The sequence below is a fragment of the Apteryx mantelli genome, chromosome 7, assembly GCF_036417845.1.
Source record: "Apteryx mantelli isolate bAptMan1 chromosome 7, bAptMan1.hap1, whole genome shotgun sequence".
NCBI lineage: Eukaryota > Metazoa > Chordata > Aves > Apterygiformes > Apterygidae > Apteryx > Apteryx mantelli.
In genome coordinates this window covers 29,263,803-29,280,133 of record NC_089984.1, presented here as the reverse complement: position 1 = coordinate 29,280,133, position 16,331 = coordinate 29,263,803, and the positions used below count along the sequence as shown (strand labels likewise).

At 65.7% G+C, this 16,331-nt stretch overlaps 1 protein-coding gene across 1 annotated transcript in view; it reads right to left on the bottom strand.

Moving 5' to 3' along the window:
• KCNIP2 (potassium voltage-gated channel interacting protein 2) overlaps positions 1–16,331 on the bottom strand; it is a 38,999-nt gene that overhangs the window by 1,993 nt on the left and 20,675 nt on the right. The window contains exons 2-5 of the mRNA XM_067299546.1: positions 2,133–2,228; positions 1,083–1,207; positions 312–381; positions 126–196 (exon numbers count right to left, since the gene is read on the bottom strand). Coding sequence (XP_067155647.1) covers positions 126–196; positions 312–381; positions 1,083–1,207; positions 2,133–2,228 — 362 coding nt within the window. The remainder of the gene's footprint in view (positions 1–125; positions 197–311; positions 382–1,082; positions 1,208–2,132; positions 2,229–16,331) is intronic.

Here is a 16,331-nt window from a genome sequence, read left to right as displayed (position 1 = left end):
TGCAACTGTGAAGCTCCCCATCAGTCTGCACCCATCAGCAACATCTCTTTCACTTGCATCCTGGCTCGTGGTACCCAAACGGACATGCCCTCCCTCCCCCACCACCATCCCCCTCCGTGGCTCACCTCAAAGCTGACGGAGCCATCGCGGTCAGTGTCGAAGGCGTTGAAGAGGAAGGTGGCGTACGTGCTGGAGTCTGGGGAGGGGCAGACAGTGGTGGGGCAGCGCTCAGAGACCCACAACCCTGCCAAAGCCACCCATGCGAGTGCTTCAGGACAGGGAAGGGCACAGGGATGGGGAGCAGCACTCACCTCCCTGCGGGAAGAACTGTGAGTAGATCTGCTTGAAGTTTTCTTCGTTAACGATGCCGCTCGGGCACTCCTGCCAGGACAAGTAGCAGTGTCACCCCGTGTGCGTGGGCATGCCGTGGAGGGGGGCTGAGCACACCCCCAGAGCCAGGCTCACCCAGGGCTCCCGTCCCCTAAAGCCTTGCAGATCTCCTTGCATCCCTGCCCCAGTTCCTCCCCAAGCCCTCTGCTGCCTGGCAGATGTGGCCGATGAGGCTGGTTGAAATGTGCTCCTCATTTTGTGGGTTGGCAGCAGCACCCCTTGCCGGAGGGTCTGTCCGGACACTATGGAGGGATTCCCGTGCTTGCACAGCAGACAGCTCTCTGCACCCAGGGAGAGGGCTCTGCACCCCAGGCATCCAGGGTGGCCCCTACTAGTGCAATGAACCCTCAGACAGACCTCAGACCTCCCGCAGAGCCAGAAGCTCACACACGGATCCGCTGCCTTTGGAGCGGGGCTCTCTCCAGCCTGTGTCACCCACACAAGGATTAATCTGATAATTTGGTGCTGAAGCCCCTAGAGCCCCTGAAAGGTTCAGTCCCCTGTATCTTGCTGGAAAAAAGCCAAGGCAGGGTTAAGGGTGGCTGCTAGCTTAGAGCTCCTAAGACTTGACGTTTCTTTCATCCCCAGGGTCGTGAAGCCTTTTGCAAACCCTGGGCATCACCAGGTGCAAAGCACCCTCTCTGAGGGGCACTGGAGCGGGGGACTAGCAAAGCTGGTCCAGGATTACTCACGTTCTTGAAGCCTCGGTACAGGACCTGCAGCTCTTTGCGGGTGAACTTGGTCTGCTCCTGGAGCTGCTCCAGCCCCTCGGGGCGGTGGCAGACGGTGGAGAGCTCAAATTCATCTTCGACGCTGTCTGCAAGAAACCGAGGGAGGAAAGGGCAGCTGAGGCCAGCACCATCCTGCCCTGCCCTGCCGCTCACCCCTGTGCTGGGGGGGCAGGAGAGGCCTTTTGCACAACGCCCCCGGTCCCCTCACCCCTGCCCCAGCGTGACGCGTGTTTGGGGTGTCCTGCCCGGCCGGAGTTGGGTGCGCGCCAGGACGCTCGGAGGCACCGTGGGCACGGGCAGCGGCTGACATCGGGCGACAGCCTCCCACAGCCTACGCTCGCTGCAGCCGGTGCCCCGGAGCCATGACCGGGGGTGCCCTTCCCACCCCCCAGAACGGCTGTGGGGCCCCCATGCCGCTCGGCACAGATAGCGCCCCACATCGCTTGGGCCCCCAGCTGCAGGGGGGCTCAGGCCCGGACCCCTCCATACTCACCTCTTCCCCCCGGGGGGGGGGGGGACCAGCTCACACGGGGGGCTCAGGCTCATGGAGGAGCCAAGAGCTTGCAGGCAGGCGGGGGCTCTGTGCAGCTCTGCGCTCGCTCCCTGCTCAGCCCCTTCCCTCCCGCTCACACCTCCATCTCCAGACCAAGGCTGAGCTTCGAGCAAACCCCGCTCCGGCCCCTAAACCGGCGCCAGGAGGGTCCTGCAGCGTAGCCCAGAGCCAGCTCCACTCCAGAGTGGGGCTAGCCGCCGCCGGCAGCTCCTCATCCCGCAGGAGCCCCTCCAGCGAGCTGGAAACAGCCTGGGAGCGGGCAAGGATGAAGGTGGGTGCAAAGCCCATCGGATCGGACCCCTCCGGGACAGGACTGATCCTGACACCCCCAGCTCCGGGGCGGGGGGGGGGGGGGGGGGCGGCAGAGCCGTCCCCTTCCCGCAGGCAGGGCCACGGCAGAGGGCAGCCAGCAGCACCGCTGGGGACACACGCACACAAAGGCAAGAAGAAGCACTTGCTTTCGCTGAGCGAGGGGATGGATTTGGGCCGGCAGCAGGGCAGCAGTTTGAGGAATCGCTGCTTCAGTGCTTTTTTAGTTTGGCCCGGCGGGTTGCCTGGAAGAAAGAAGGAGTCACCAAGCAGAAGAAGAGTTAACAGCGCAGCGGCCCCCGGGCCCAGCCGGCAGCAGGGGCGAGCAGGGCCGGAGGCAGCACATGCAGCGGGGGACAGAGCAGGAAGGCAAAGCCCAGCCCGGGGTCTGCTTGGCCTTTCTGCTTCGTCCCAGGACAAACCCGGCACTGGTGTTTCCCTCCTCGGGAAGCCCCCAAAGCCCCAAAGGAAGGTGATGACAAAGGGGTGGACCCAGGTCCTCCGTGCACCTCGTCGGAGCATGCCGGGGTGCACCGGAGACACCCCGCAGCCCAGGGAAATGGCAGGACTGGACTCTGCCCAGTAGCCCCAAGGCCAGATGCCTGCTCCTTAGGGAGGCTCCTCTCCGCACAGGGCTCTGCAAGGAGGCAGGGCGGCGGCAGGATGGAGCCCAAGACGAGACATGTTGAGAAACAGCTTGCATCTGAGCCAGGCGTCTGGACCCCCCAGTCAGGACTGGAGGACCCCGTGGCTTGGCGCCGGGTTTGATCCTGCTGGCACGCGACGGCTGCACGCGAACCATGCGCCGAACCCAGCCATGCACCCCAGGCTGCGACATGCACCCCCGTCCCAGCGTGGCAGTGGGATCGAAGCCCAGGGCCCTGGTTTGAGACAGCCAGAAGGGGATGGGGTGCAGGGCTTCAGCTTTGGCCAGGCTATGGGGCAGGGTTGAGGGGCTTGCCACGTCAGCCTGCCCCAGGAGCATCCCTTCCGAGTGGCTCCTGTGTGGGCAGCAGGTCCCCTTGCTGCCCAGACCCCCTGCTGCCCCTCTGTCCCCAGTCCCGACCCTGTGACTTTGCTCAGACCCATCTCTTACCAGCTGGTGCTGCCCCATGGCCGCAGACCCACTCCCTCCCTTCGCGCAGGGCCCCGCAGACTGCCTCAAGCCAGCAATCTCGGCACAGGACTAACACCACAGGCAGGGAGGGGAGGAAGGGGACGGGATGAAGGCCGTGCTGGGCTCCAGCCCCCAAAGGGATGCAGACAGCTGTGTGGGGCACCGATGGGACGAAAGGTGCAAAGTCCCTTTGGCACCACATTTGCTCTAAGGGCCCTGGACATTTGTGAGCAGCCTGCCCCAAGGCCATGACGCCTGCCCATCCTGGACCCCATTTTTGGGGTTGTTTCTCTATGGGGCTAGCAGGAGATGGGACTTCTCCACCAGCTTTCTCAGCCCTGTGGGCCGAGCTGTGCCCCAGCTGCTGGGGAAATGGTGCTGTGCAGGATCCAACTCCAGCACCAGAGGGAATGTCGGTCTGCATCCAGCAGCCGCCAGCCCTGGCCAGAGGGGCCAGTGCCCGGGTGCCCCTGGGCAGGACCACAGGCCCTTCACGCTCACATCGCAGCAGCCGGCTGGTGCTGGGGCAGCCAGCCGGTGCTGGGGCAGCCAGCCCAGTCACCCTTGGCAGATGGAGAACAGCTCCAAGAGGTCGTGGTCCACCCCAGCATCATGCAAAGCTACTCAGAGAGGGAAAACTCATCCCCAGGGAAGTGGCATCCACAGCAGGGATGCCGCAAATGCTAGAGATGCACAAATGCACACCCTGGCATCTGTGACGGGGCAACACAGGTGGGGGTGAAGACCAGGATCTTGGCACTAACAGGACAGCATGATGTGGCCCCATCCGCTCTGGGGTTTGTGGACATGGGAGGAAAGGGGCTTTCATTTACTAGAAGGGGGCATCTCAGTTGTGCATAAAATATGATTTTTATCCCAGCTACTTTTCTGGGGCTTTAGTTTGCAGAGGGAAAGGGAAATTGCACCTTTCAACTTTCCAGGGATGTCCTGGGCCCAGGTCTCCTCCCAGCAGAGCAGAGCTGTGGGAATAGACTTCAGAGGTAGGAGCGGTCCTCTAGCCCAGCAGGAAGAGACAGGACAGGCAGAGCAACACTCAACGCAAGTGTGGTGAACCAAGGGAGAGAGCAGGGTGGGAGGGAAACCACACAGTGAGAGAGATGCAACAGAGAGTAAACTGTGGTTGGACTCACAGGGGCAGCAGGTATAGGCACGTGCAGTAGGTCAGGTCGGGTGCAAGTTACACTTTAGTTTGTTATAGAGAAGGAAAAAGAAAAAAAAAAAAATGAAGAACATGGGCGTTTTCTTAAGGAGGAAACCAAAGGGGACCCAATTCCAGGGGACCCAGGGAGGGAGCAAGTTCAGCACATGCAGCTTAACAACAGGAGAGGGGGTGACCAGGGCTGGGGTTTTGCTGTCCTGGCTTTGGTGCGCCCGTCTCCAAGGGAGGGCTCTGCTGGGGAGGACACGCTGTCCCCTTTCCGTCCCCAGCACCCAAACCACGAGCAAGTCTCCAGGGCCCAGATGGGCTCCGCCTCACTGGGAAACACGACTTTGCCCAAACACGGGGAGCATCGCCTGGACACCATCTGCCCTGCTGGGGCTCACGGGACGTCTGCAGCACGAGAAGGGCCCCCAGTTCCTGCCACTAACAGCCCCCGGCAGAAACAGCTCCTTTTCTAAATGTCACTTTGCCCTCCACCCGCCCACAAAAGCTATCAAGTTGCTGGCACAAAACAAGCAAACAGAAAGCGCTGACAGTGTTTTATCTGCTGCAGGAGGTCTGCCAGGTTAAGTGGCTTGTCGCTTCCCATGCATCACTCCACAGCTCAGTGACTTCAGACACACACACGCACAAACCAAGCCTCCATCCTTGGGCGACACCGAAAGAAAACGGGATCTCCCACTCCTGCCTCCACACGCTGTTGAAATGAATCCATGCAGTCGCTAGCACTGGCTCTGCAAAGGGACCCAGGGCTCCGTAAAGGGACCCACAGCATCCCGCAGGTGCACCCCAGGTGATCCCCACCAGGGCAGCCGTAGCCACTCCGTATTCAGCCACCAGCGGTTGATGCATCCTCAGCGGCTGGATCCAGCCAGTGCTGCGATGCTGCGGCGGGGAGTTACATGCTGCGGGGCTGACTGCCCCTTCAAATGCCAGGGTGGGGGGACCTGAGCCTAGCGCCAGGGTCGCGTGGGCAGCCCAGGACCCCCTTCCTGCAGCAGGGAGGCTCTGCGGTCTCCCCAGAGAGAGAGCAGGACCCGGGGTCAGCCCCAGTCCCAGCCCTGTCCCTGCCCTCCCAGCAGGGCCACGCTCGTCGGGGCTCTCCCCAGCGGCACGGTCTGCAGAGCCGCCGGGAAGCAGAACGCCCAACGTGGAGACAGCAGCTCACCGGCCGCAGCGACAAACCCGCCCCATTCCACAACACCCTCCTGCTGGAAAAGGCTCCACCACAGCCACCCACCAGGCAGTGCCAAATCTCCCCCCTTTGCTCCCAGTAACTCATCATTGCCATGATGGGTGGGAGACGTGCAGACGAGTGGCTTTAAGTCCCCTGAACGTGGGCCCGACAGCGTCTCATCCCGCCTGCTCTTTTTGCCGGGCTGGTGTCTCTGGGTGGGCTGCTTTCCCTGGAGCTGACACGGGAGTGAAGGGCAGACACCGCCTGTCTGACAAGACGGAGCCCAAACCCATCTCTGCCCTGCAGCAAGCAGCGCCAGGGCAGGGGAAGGTGCTGGACCCCAGCCCTGACGATTGGCAAGCCCTGCTGCAGCCCACAGCAGCGAGACCCCCAGTTTCCTGCAGCTCCCAGAGCCGGTGTTTGACCCCATGGGGCAACACCAGGTGGGTCTGGATTGGGGGAGCTGGGCAGGAGAAGCTGGTACCCGTGGGATGATCTGCCTGCAGCCCGCTCTGCTCCCCCGCTGCAGCACCCAGCCCCGCCACCTCCTGCTCCGGGTCAGACGGGGCTCAGCGGGACCCACAGCACTCCTGGGTCTGCTCTGAAGACAAGTGGGAGGAGGGACAGCGAGGTCCCCCAGCCACCGCGGGGGTGTCAGGATGGGTCCTGCCAGCTGCAGCTCTGCAAACGACCCTCATCAGTCAGCATGTCAGAGCAGCGAGTAACCGGGGCCAGGGTGCCTGCAGCGGCCACCGGGGCCAGGAGGCAGCAGACGGTCGTTCATCAGCGGAATGAAATCGGAGCTGGCATCTCCCAGGGTGGGGGACAGAGTCCCTGTCCCGGGGAGACGCAGCCTTGGCCTGGGGCATCCAGAGCACAGCAGGGCTGACAGAGCACAGCGTAACGAGGGCTGGGAGCAGCCACGTGAGACCTGCGGTTCACGGGACAGCAGAGACCCAGGGACTCGGGGCTGGGCTGCCCCACACTGCCCCAGCCTGGTACCTGCCCTTATCCTCCAGAGCCCCAGCAGGTCCCTACGGGGGGTTTTCCATCCCAACGCTATCTGCTTTCCTCCCCTCAACCTTCCCCAGCTCTGCTCAATGCTATGTGGGGGGGAAAAACGGATCAGAGGCCCCCAGCTGCTCCTTCAGGCCAGCCCACAGGCAGGGCAGAGGATGGGACCCTCTCCACAAGCCCAAGCACCCCTCCCACCCCAACAGCAGCGTGTGGTGGCACTGGCCCTGGGGCCGAGCCGTGCGCCCAGACCCTCAAGCTCTTCACTCGGTGTCCCCTGGGACACTGCTCCCACCCTGCTGCTGGCCAGCCCAGGGCCGAGCCCTGCCCCAAACAGCCCTCCTGCAATGCCACCCTCAAGCCCCCCAGCTTGCATGTAGCCACAGCACCGCACGAGGTGGTGGGCACAGCCCCCAGCTCTGCCCTGGCCACCAGGGTCTCTCGCTGTGCCACCGCGGGACCTCTCTGCTGCAGAGGTTGCAACTCTTTGCACGCACAACCCTCCTCCTGCCACAGCCGCTGTGCATGACGGGCGCAGCAAGAAAGCAGCTGCCCAGCCCAGCCAGCCACAGGATGGGATCCCAAGGGCAGTCCTGCCTTGCCTGGCCCACCTCTGTCCCACGCAGCCCTCCCAGGACAAGGGCAATGCTCTGACACCTGGGCGCCCACCCTGCGAGCTGGAAGAGCAGGTTAAAACAGAAACGCTCTCCTGGCCACGGAAATGCAGCCCTATTTGCGGGGGTTTGGGGGCACAGCCACCGTCAACAGCACAGCTTCCTGGGGCTTAAAACGAAGGCAGAAACCGCACTCACGCCAAGGCGCACCCAGCACCCTGGCCGGGCAGTGCACACGCATGTGGCACCCACTGGCTCTGCAGTGGGACACGCAGGTCACGGCCACGTGCAAGCTCTGCGGCTCTGCTCCGGGGCACTGCCTGGAGGGCAGGGCGGCAGGCAGGCACGGCCAGCCAGGGCTGGGGGCTCCCTGCAGCCTGCCCGACGCCTGTCCCGCAGGCGGCAGAGCGGAGACCCTAGCCTGGGGGTGGCAGTCATTGGAAAGTCTCTTCGAGCCTGTTCTCTATGCATCTCTCATCAAGAGCCGCTTTTGATCCGACCACCCTGTGCTCCTGTTCCAGAGGCAGGCGTTTTGGGGAAAATGAGAGACGCTTCCCTGCCACCCTCCCAGCGGCACTGGCAGGGGATGCTGCAGCCAAGCCAGCCGAGGGGACGTTGGCTCCCTCCCTGCCTGTCCTAGCACAACCAGGGCAGCAGATGCTGCCCCAGGGCTGCACCATGGTGCCCCCAGATGCCTGCACACTGGGGATCACAACCCCACGGAGGCCCCGCCAGGGGCACTTCTGTTTCTGCATGTGCCCAGACCAGGGTCTAACCCTGCCCCTGACAGGAGGAAGGTGAAGGAGACACCGTTCAGACTTCACAGCACCCTCCAGACTGCCGCACCGCTTAGCCCAGCACAACGCCATGCTGGAGAGCCCCTGATCACTTCCAAACCAACCTTCCCCCAAACTTGGATTTGACTCGGAGGTTTTGTCCTGGCCCTTCTCGCCTTGCAGAGACCCAGAGCACCATGGCAATCCCTGGGCCAGGACCCCTAGGAGCAAGCCCCATGCCCAGCCCCATGTTAGCCAGCTACGACGGAGCAGAGCTGCAAGGAGGGCTGTCCCACAGGCTCATTTACTCTCTGGGAGATTCAATGCTTTATTTCTAGCCTGCAATTTTCCCACCTCCTCGTGGAGGAGCGACCTCCCTGCCCCTGCACTGGCTGGCTCAGAGCCTGTCTCCAGGGCAGGCTGCAGCAGAGTGTGGCCATCGGCTCCCTTTCCAGCCACATCCCCTTGCTCCCCGCTCTGGGCACGCCAGCAATGGAGACAGAGCCAGGCCAGAGGGAATTGGGAGGGAAGTGGTGTGAAAAGTGATTAACACGAGGCCGGAGGCAGAAGAGATTCAACAAGCTAATTACGTCTGGCTGGACTGAGCGGGACGTGACACCGAGCCGTGGCAGAGCCAGCGGGGTGCACACCGCGGCACTGCAGTCCTCGGGGACGCAGGGCAGGTCCGTGCTGGGGAGAGCCACCCTGGCCTGGCCCCAGCCCGTGGCAGGCTGCAGGGAAGGGGCTGGGGACCACCACGCCGGGGCCAAGTGCCCTTCCCTCCCAGCTTCATCTTGTCCTTTTAAATAGACAGCTTTCCTGGACTGGATTTCTGCGCTCCAAGAACTACCCGACCCGCAGCCAGCTTGCATTGACCTCTCCGGTCTGTCAAACCTGCCAGGATTGATGTCCTGACCCCTGGCACCGTGCCCCAAAGAGCCAGTCCTTCCCGCAGCCAAGACGCCGCGCTGCTGCCAAAGGCGTTCCTTGAAAGCAGGAGGAAACCAGGGCTTGGCTCGGGGCTTTGCTCTCGCCAGCACGACGGGGATGCTCGAGGCCTCGCAGGTCTCCTCCGCAAACGCCGCGCTGCCGGGCGCACAGGCCCTCGGACCTCCGCTTAGTCCCCTGGTCTCAGCAGCGGGAGCCTTGCGCCGAGCCGGGACGCGGCCGCGCTGCATCCCTCCCGCTCAGCATCCTCCGGGGTGGCACCCAGGCCAGCCGCCGCTTCCTCCCGCTTCTCCCCCAGGACCCCACGCGCCCCCAGACTCCGGAAGGGTTTGGCAGCCTCCCCAGCCCTGCTTGCCCCTCTGCCTCCAAACCCCCAGCGCCCTGGGGAAGGCAGGGGCCAGAGCACCCCATGTCGGGGCGATCCAGGATGACCCCCCTCGCCCCCACGCCACGGACGGGCCCGGTCGGGGCAGCGGGAGCCCTGCCAGCCCTGGGCAGGCACTAATTATCCTGTCGATTACAATCTGCAGCTTCATCTAATATTCATCTGAGGCTCGGCTACGCAGGCGGCTCTCCCAGCCTTTTATCTCCTTCTAGCTGCCGGCCCACCCCTCCTCCCGGCCGGGACCAATTGCTCCTCGCTGAATTATTGATACTGCGCTTCAGGAGCCAAAAATCGATAGCGTTTTTCTTCGCCTCCCCCCTCCCGAGCGCTCGGCCAAAGTGGGATCTCGGCATGGAGGGTGGGAGTGGGCGGCATGCGAGCCCCTCGCCAGCGAGGCAGCTCACGGGTGGCTCCGCCAGGGAAAATTAGGGGCTGGGGACAGGCACGGGTGAGGCTGGCAACACAGGGCAGAGGTGGGGTGACACCAGCCGGTCAGTGATTAACCAGCTGCTAAACGACGCTGCTCACCTGGGCCTCCTGGAGTACAACACACCCGTGGGAGACAGGGCCGGCCGCCTCCACCGCCGGCGCGGGCTGCTGCCAGGGGCAGGCTCTGAACATGCCACTGGGGCTGTGACTTGAGGGGGGACAGTGCCAAGGGGAAATAGGGTGCAGACAAGCCAGGTTTTCTGCCCAAGCCCTTGCACAGAGCAGGGCCAGCTCCACATTGGGGGCCAGGTTGCTCACAGCCTCATCCAGCTGCTCTGGAGCCCTCCAAGGCTGGAGATCCCCCATCTCCTCCCGCTCCCTCAGGGTGGCAGGTGGAGGTCTCCTTGCAAGACGCTCCCCCAGACCGGTGGCATTTCACAGGTCTCCTCTCTCCTCTGGAGAAGCTCCTTCCCCAGCCTGCCACCATGGTGGCACCACTCCTCCCAGCACAGACTGTCCCTGGGCAAATACTAGCACCTCCTGGGCAGAGACACAGCCATGCACAGGGGAGCCATGGGGACAGCGTAGAGAGGGCACGACATTCTTGCCTGCTTTAAGGGTCATGCCCACCACACATCTCGCAGCGCACCCAACATATCCAGAAGGGCCAGACACTGACCCTGCCAGGGACCTCTTCAGAGGGCAGCAGATGGATGGCAGCAGAGCCGTGGCACTGTACAGCCTGCCCCAAACACCAGAAACTCATAAGCATGTGGGACAAAGCCGGAGGGTGGCAGGGGGACCACCGGGGTCATGCAAGAGCAGCAGCAAGTGCCACAGCCTTGCAAGTCCCTGCAACAAGCAGAGCATCTGGCAGCTGCCTCCAAGCTGAGACACGGCAGCAGGTGAAAGAGGAGACGGGAACAGGGCAAAGAGGAGCTTGCAGGATCCGGCCTGGAGGCAGAGCTGAGCGGGGAAGGATGCGGCCAGGGAACATGCCCCGATCACCACGGAAGGCACGACACCTCCACGGGGACCAGGAGCAGCGGTGCCGCGGGGGGCTGGGCTGGCCCCCCGGGCAGGGGAAGCGCAGCAGGCGGTATCGATGGCTCCGGAGCAGATGGCAGGGCCCCACATCCATTAGCAGCCCCAAGCCATTAGTATACGGTTTCAGGCTCTTTGCAGTCCCCAGGCTGCCACCGCGGGCCCAGGCACGGCTGACAAATAACGCCAGGGCAGGAGTGAGCCGTGCGGGGGACAGGAACGGCCACTCGCTCTTTCCCCCCAGAGACCCGTCTGACTCCAGCTAGCGGCGCCGGCCGCAGTGCCGCGGGCTCAGCCGCATCCCCAAGGAAGGGCTCCCTGCTCATGCCCCAGCTGGGCCTCGCACCGCACGGACACCGCTCCTGGGAGAGCAAAGTCTCCTGCCTGCCACCTCCTGCCTTCCCACGCCGGCCACGACCCACACAGCCACCGGCAGCAACCCGTCCCCTTCCTAACAGAGGGTCGCTCACCTGCCAAAAGGTGCAGCACTCGAGGTGAGATGCCCAGGGTTCAACTCGGCATCAGAAGGCACAATCCTGCCCTAAACTTCTGCCTCAAACCAGCCTTCATCTCAGCTTTTGGCTCCCAGATGAGTTTCCTTCTCCTACACGCACCTGTTTGGTGATGGGAGCAATTGGTGCCAAAGTGGGGACACCTGGGTCCCATTGCCATCCCTGGAGCGGGGCAAACCTCTCCGTGCCCGTCCCCGTGTGCCCCGGCCAGCAAGGGCCGAGGGAAGCGCGGCTCCCGAACGCGGGGCTGCGGGCGGAGGGGGAGAGGGCAGGCTGCGCTGGGGCCCCGCACCCGCCGGGGGAAGGGGCTCTGCACCCTCCTCGGCCGGCGCCCTGGAGCGCGGTCGCTGCCGGGGGCCGGGGGGCAGCCTGCCTGCCCCTCTCCGCCGCGGCTCGGAGCCGGCGCGCCGCAGAGCCGTCGCAATCAATGCCGCCGGCTTTGGGAGCAAGCTTCGGGCGAGAGCACGGGGGCGGGAGGCAGTGGAAACCTGCGTTCGCCTCGGCCCCCGGCCGGTGCAGGAGCCAAGCGTCGCAGCGCCGGGCCGGGGCACCCCAGGCACCCTGGGCCCAGCTGCGGCGCCTGCCTCCCCGTGCCCAGCCCGACGCTGCGCCAGGCTGTCTGCCCCGCTGCCCCGCTCCTGCTCCTGCTCCGGCACTGCCCTGGGCCAGCCCCTGCCCGCCCCTCGGCTTGCACCCGGCTGCCGGGGCTGCAGGGCACCCGCCGGAGGCAGCTTGGGGTGCAAAGCTCTTGTGCACAACGACACGACCGCGGAGTCTGGGGGCACCTTGCTCTGCACCCCCCTCCCCCAGCACCCGTCACACACACCACGCTCAACAGCTTCCAGCAGCCCCCCCCCCAGCTCTGCGCCTCGCCAGGGCCCCGTCCCCTGCCCTGTCCCCAGCCACCAGCACCCCGCAGGTCCTGTCCCCTGCGCGGAGCAGGCAGGACGCACCGCTGCCGCCCCCTCCCTGCGCTGGCACCTCCACGCTCACCCCTACGCGCCGCAGACGGATGCTGTGTCCCAGGACTCTCCCAACACCCCCTTGGATGCGGCACCCTGAAGAGCGTCCTTTGGGGCACTTCCAGGGTGCCCAGCCCGGCCATCCCATGGGGATGGGGCCGAAGGCCACCTGATGGTGTCCCCGGGGGGAGCCGGCACCCCCCGCGCCTGTTACCTTCTAAGGACACGGGCTCGAAGAGGCCGAACTGCTCCAGCACCTTGACGAAGAGGACCAAGACCACCAGCACCGCGATCATTTCAAGGCCTTCCAGGTTCATGGTGGGGGTGTCTCATGGCCTCGCACCTCCCGGCCCCCTCCCCACCGCCCGCAAGCCGTCCTGGAGCCCCGTCACCCCAACGCCGTGGCTGTCGGAGCACACATCCCCAGGGAGCCCCGCTGGTGTCCCCCAGGGGGGATCGGCTGTCACCCCTCTACTTGGCTGCAGGCTGGCGCGCGAGCAAGGGGTCAGCGCGGGGCTGTCACAGGCGACTCGTGGGGCCGCCAGCCGAGAGCCCAGCCAGAGCGGGGCCGTGCATGCGAGCTGGAGCAGAGCGAGGCCGAGCGGAGGGAGGCGTGGGGGGCGGCGGGGACGGGGTGGGGGGAAGGAGCCATGCCCTCCCATTCCAATGACACCACCTCCATCGATTTGCTTAATGCAGTTGCTAAGGAAACGGGCCACAGATATTAAAAGGCACTCGGTTCCCGGGGGGGGACAGGACGCCAGGCACTGGCTAAACATCCCAGATGGGGATGACTCAGACTCATCCTCTGCGCCCCACACGCTCGCCTGCCCCACGGGGACCCAGTCAGGCCCAGGTGCCTATAACCCTCTCCTTAGGGGGGTCTGGGGCAACAGGTCTAGCCCGGCCCCAGGAGCTGCCCCCACTTCCCGGCAGGGCGGACGAGGCAGGCGGAAAGGCCTGGTCATCTCTCTGGGAGAGCCAAGAGGACCCGGGGAACAGGGCTGGGCCAGGGATGCACGTGGGGCCACCCTGCTCAGGAGCGTCCCCGAGGGATGTGGCATCTTTGGACAGCGCGGCCCAGATGGGAAGCGACTTTGTGACCGGGCTCCTCGTCCCCGGCGGGCACCTGGGCTGCGAAGGACCAGCCGCGGTGCCCAGCTGAGCCACTTCAGGAGGAGACGTGGCCCTGGGGTGGGGACGCCCATGCCACCTGCCTGCAGAAACACGGGCAGACGCGCCCCGGACCCAGGAGCTCTCGTCCATCAGCGGCGCGGGGCCGAGACGCAGCCCAGTCTGCAGGCAGCGCGGCAACAGGCAGGAGAGGACGGAGAGCAGGGGCTGCCCCCGGGCCGTAGCCGGCCGGGCCGCGGCAGGGCGCCCGGAGGCACCAAAGGACCGAGCCAAGGTCACGCAGCAACTAGAGGCGGACGGAAAGCCCGGGCGTCCGAGTGCGGCGAGCACGCCTCCAAGCACAGCCAGAAGGGCTATATTTAGATCCCTGGCGTTTTTTCCACAGCGTCCCAGCCCTCGCCGGGCTGTTCGATCGCAGGCCACAGGGACCTGCAAGGCGCACGGCCCTCCACACGCCCTGGGTGAGGATGGGGTGGCCGTGACCAGGCTACGGGGCAGACCCTCCACGTAGGTCTAGGCAAGGTCCTTCTGCTCCACGTAGCACCCTGCACACAGATCCAGGGCAAAAAAACCCTTTTCCGCCCTGCTGCCTTCACGCCAAGGGCAAACATCTCACCGGGGGGAAAACATCACACCGGGACAAGCCGATGGTTCCTGCTGAGGGAAGGAGACGGCGGAGACGCTGGCTGATGCAAGCTCCCGGCTGGCAGAGCTGCCCCACAGCAACCCCCCTGGAGCCAGCGCTCCCGCGGCCCAGGCCGCTGCACCCGGAGCACTGCCGCACGGCGCCGGGGCCCGAGACCCCTTCGGCCGCCCGTTCCCTGCCCAGGAGGCGGCAGGCTTCTCCCCCCGGCTCAGGCCAGGCAGGGGACGGACACGGCTGGTGGCTCGGTCCCAGGCCACGGCATGGCAGGGCCACCTGGCGGCTCCGCGCCGCGGGGCTTGGCGTCTCCCCCGGCCTGGGGCGAGCGGGGAGGGCGCCGATGCCAGCAGAAGGTGCCGGCGATGCACCCGAAGCGGCTTCGGGAGAGAGATGAAAGCCCTCCCTGGAGGAACATCCCTCAGGCTGGAAGCTTTTGAGTCTGACATTTCCTTTCCTTGGAAAGAGGAAAGTTTTCAGGCGCTGAGGTTGCGGCGGGTGGATTTTGCCTACAGCGACCAGGCTGGCCCTGGGCTTTGCCCCCGCCCCGAGCGACTCGGGGCTGCACCGGCCTGCTGTGCTCTCCAAGGACGTTTCCCACCGAAGCAACCCGCGTTTTTAAAGCCACTTCTCCTGCTGAGCCCCAGTTGCCGCCTACCCCCTCCCCAGGGAGGGCCGCAGCCCGCCCTGCACCACCCCAAGCCTCCGACTGCTCCAAGGCTGACGGCCGTGCCACGCGCTATGGGACTCCCCTGCACGTCCCCCCCCGTGGGGCAGTGCCCGCGCCGTGCCCCGCTCCTCGCCTCGCGGCTCTCGCTCTGCAACGCGCCTGGCGCACGCGTCCCGTTGCAGCTGGGCTGGCGGCGGGGACGTCCCCTTCACCGGCGATAGCGAGACCCCCCCCGGCAGCCCAGGGCTCCCCAACCCGCCGGCGGAGGGGCAGAGATGCAGGTCGCGCCCAAAGGGAGCGACAGCCCCGAAATGCAGGCTGAGGTCCCCGGCCCACCCCCACCCGGCTGCGGGGGCAGAGCCGGCGGCAGAGCGGGAGCCCAGCTGCGTCCCCGTCTCGGTGCCGCGGCAGCCGGGACCCAGGACACCGGCAGCGCGGGCAGCCCGGCTCCTCCGGAGCAGCACCAGGCACCACCGTGGCTGGCACCGGCCACTCCGGCACACACCGGAGCAGGATCAGGGCCAGGAGAAATAGCTAAAGTAGCCCAGGAGGAGAAGGTGCACCCCAGAGAGGGGCGGCGGGCGAGCTGGGGCAGCACGGCGGCACCCTGTCCCCCCGCCCCGGTCCCCAACCGCGTACCTTCGATGCCGCTGATGATTTTGAAGCAGCGGGTGGTGAACCAATAGGAGATGAGGAGGAGGATGGCAATCAGGGAGGCATAGAGCAGGCTGTCGTTGTGCAGGGATGTCCTCTCCATGGCTCCATCCCGAGTGCCCGCCTGCGCCCCCCGCCCAGCCCGCCGCGCTAACTGGGACAGCCCTGCCCCGGGAGTCCCCCGCCGGAGGAGCCGGCCGCGGCGGGCAGGGGGGCGGGGGGCCGCGCGGGCAGGCAGGCAGGCAGGCAGGCAGGTAATTGGGAGCGCCATGTGAGAGCCAGGCTCCCAAACCAATTACCTTAATTGTGCTCAGGCAGCACATGGCAAACAGTTAAAAATAACCCTCCCGGCCCGGGGGGACTGTGGCACCATCAGCCAGAACGAGGAAGTGGGAGCCAAGGTGGGGGGCAGAGCACAGGCAGAGTTCGCTACACTTGTGGCTGCATCGCCACACAGCAGAGCCAAAGGGAGGGAAAAGGGCCTTCGACGGACCTGGGCCTGGCGAAGGCTGCTCCGAGCTCAGGCAGCCCTGGCACCCCGTGGCCCACAGGCTCATCCCGGGGGAGCAGGCTCAGCACCTCGCTGCCAGCCCGCAGGAGGGGGCGCTGGAAGCTGGACCGCCTGGGGATGACGCTGCAGCCCGGGGTCAGCAGGCACCAGGCTCTCCCTCGGGATGCGCGTGCCCGTCCTTGCTCCAGGCCCTGGGACTCGTGGGGTCCCCCAGCTGAGCGCCTCCCTGGGGGCACTCAGGGCCGCTGCGAGTTTGGGCACCGCTGCTGCAGACCCCTACCCGCACCCACGCCTGGGAGCCCCGGTCCCCGTCGCCCTCAGCCCCACCATCCGCCCCACGGCACGCACAACCCGGTGTTTTACCCTGACGCCCCTTTGCACGGGGTTGCCCCATCCTCAGCCCTGCAGCTACCCCTTGCAGAGGGTGGCAAGGCGCCCCCGGCACGCGCCCCCGGCTCGGGGCCGGGCAGGGAGACAGGCCCTGCCAAGCCGCCCCAGGTGCCTCCTGCCCTCGGCCGGCACCGCCTGTCCCACTTCGCCGCGAAGAGTCCCCCGCCCCCCGCCACCTCCAGGCCGGC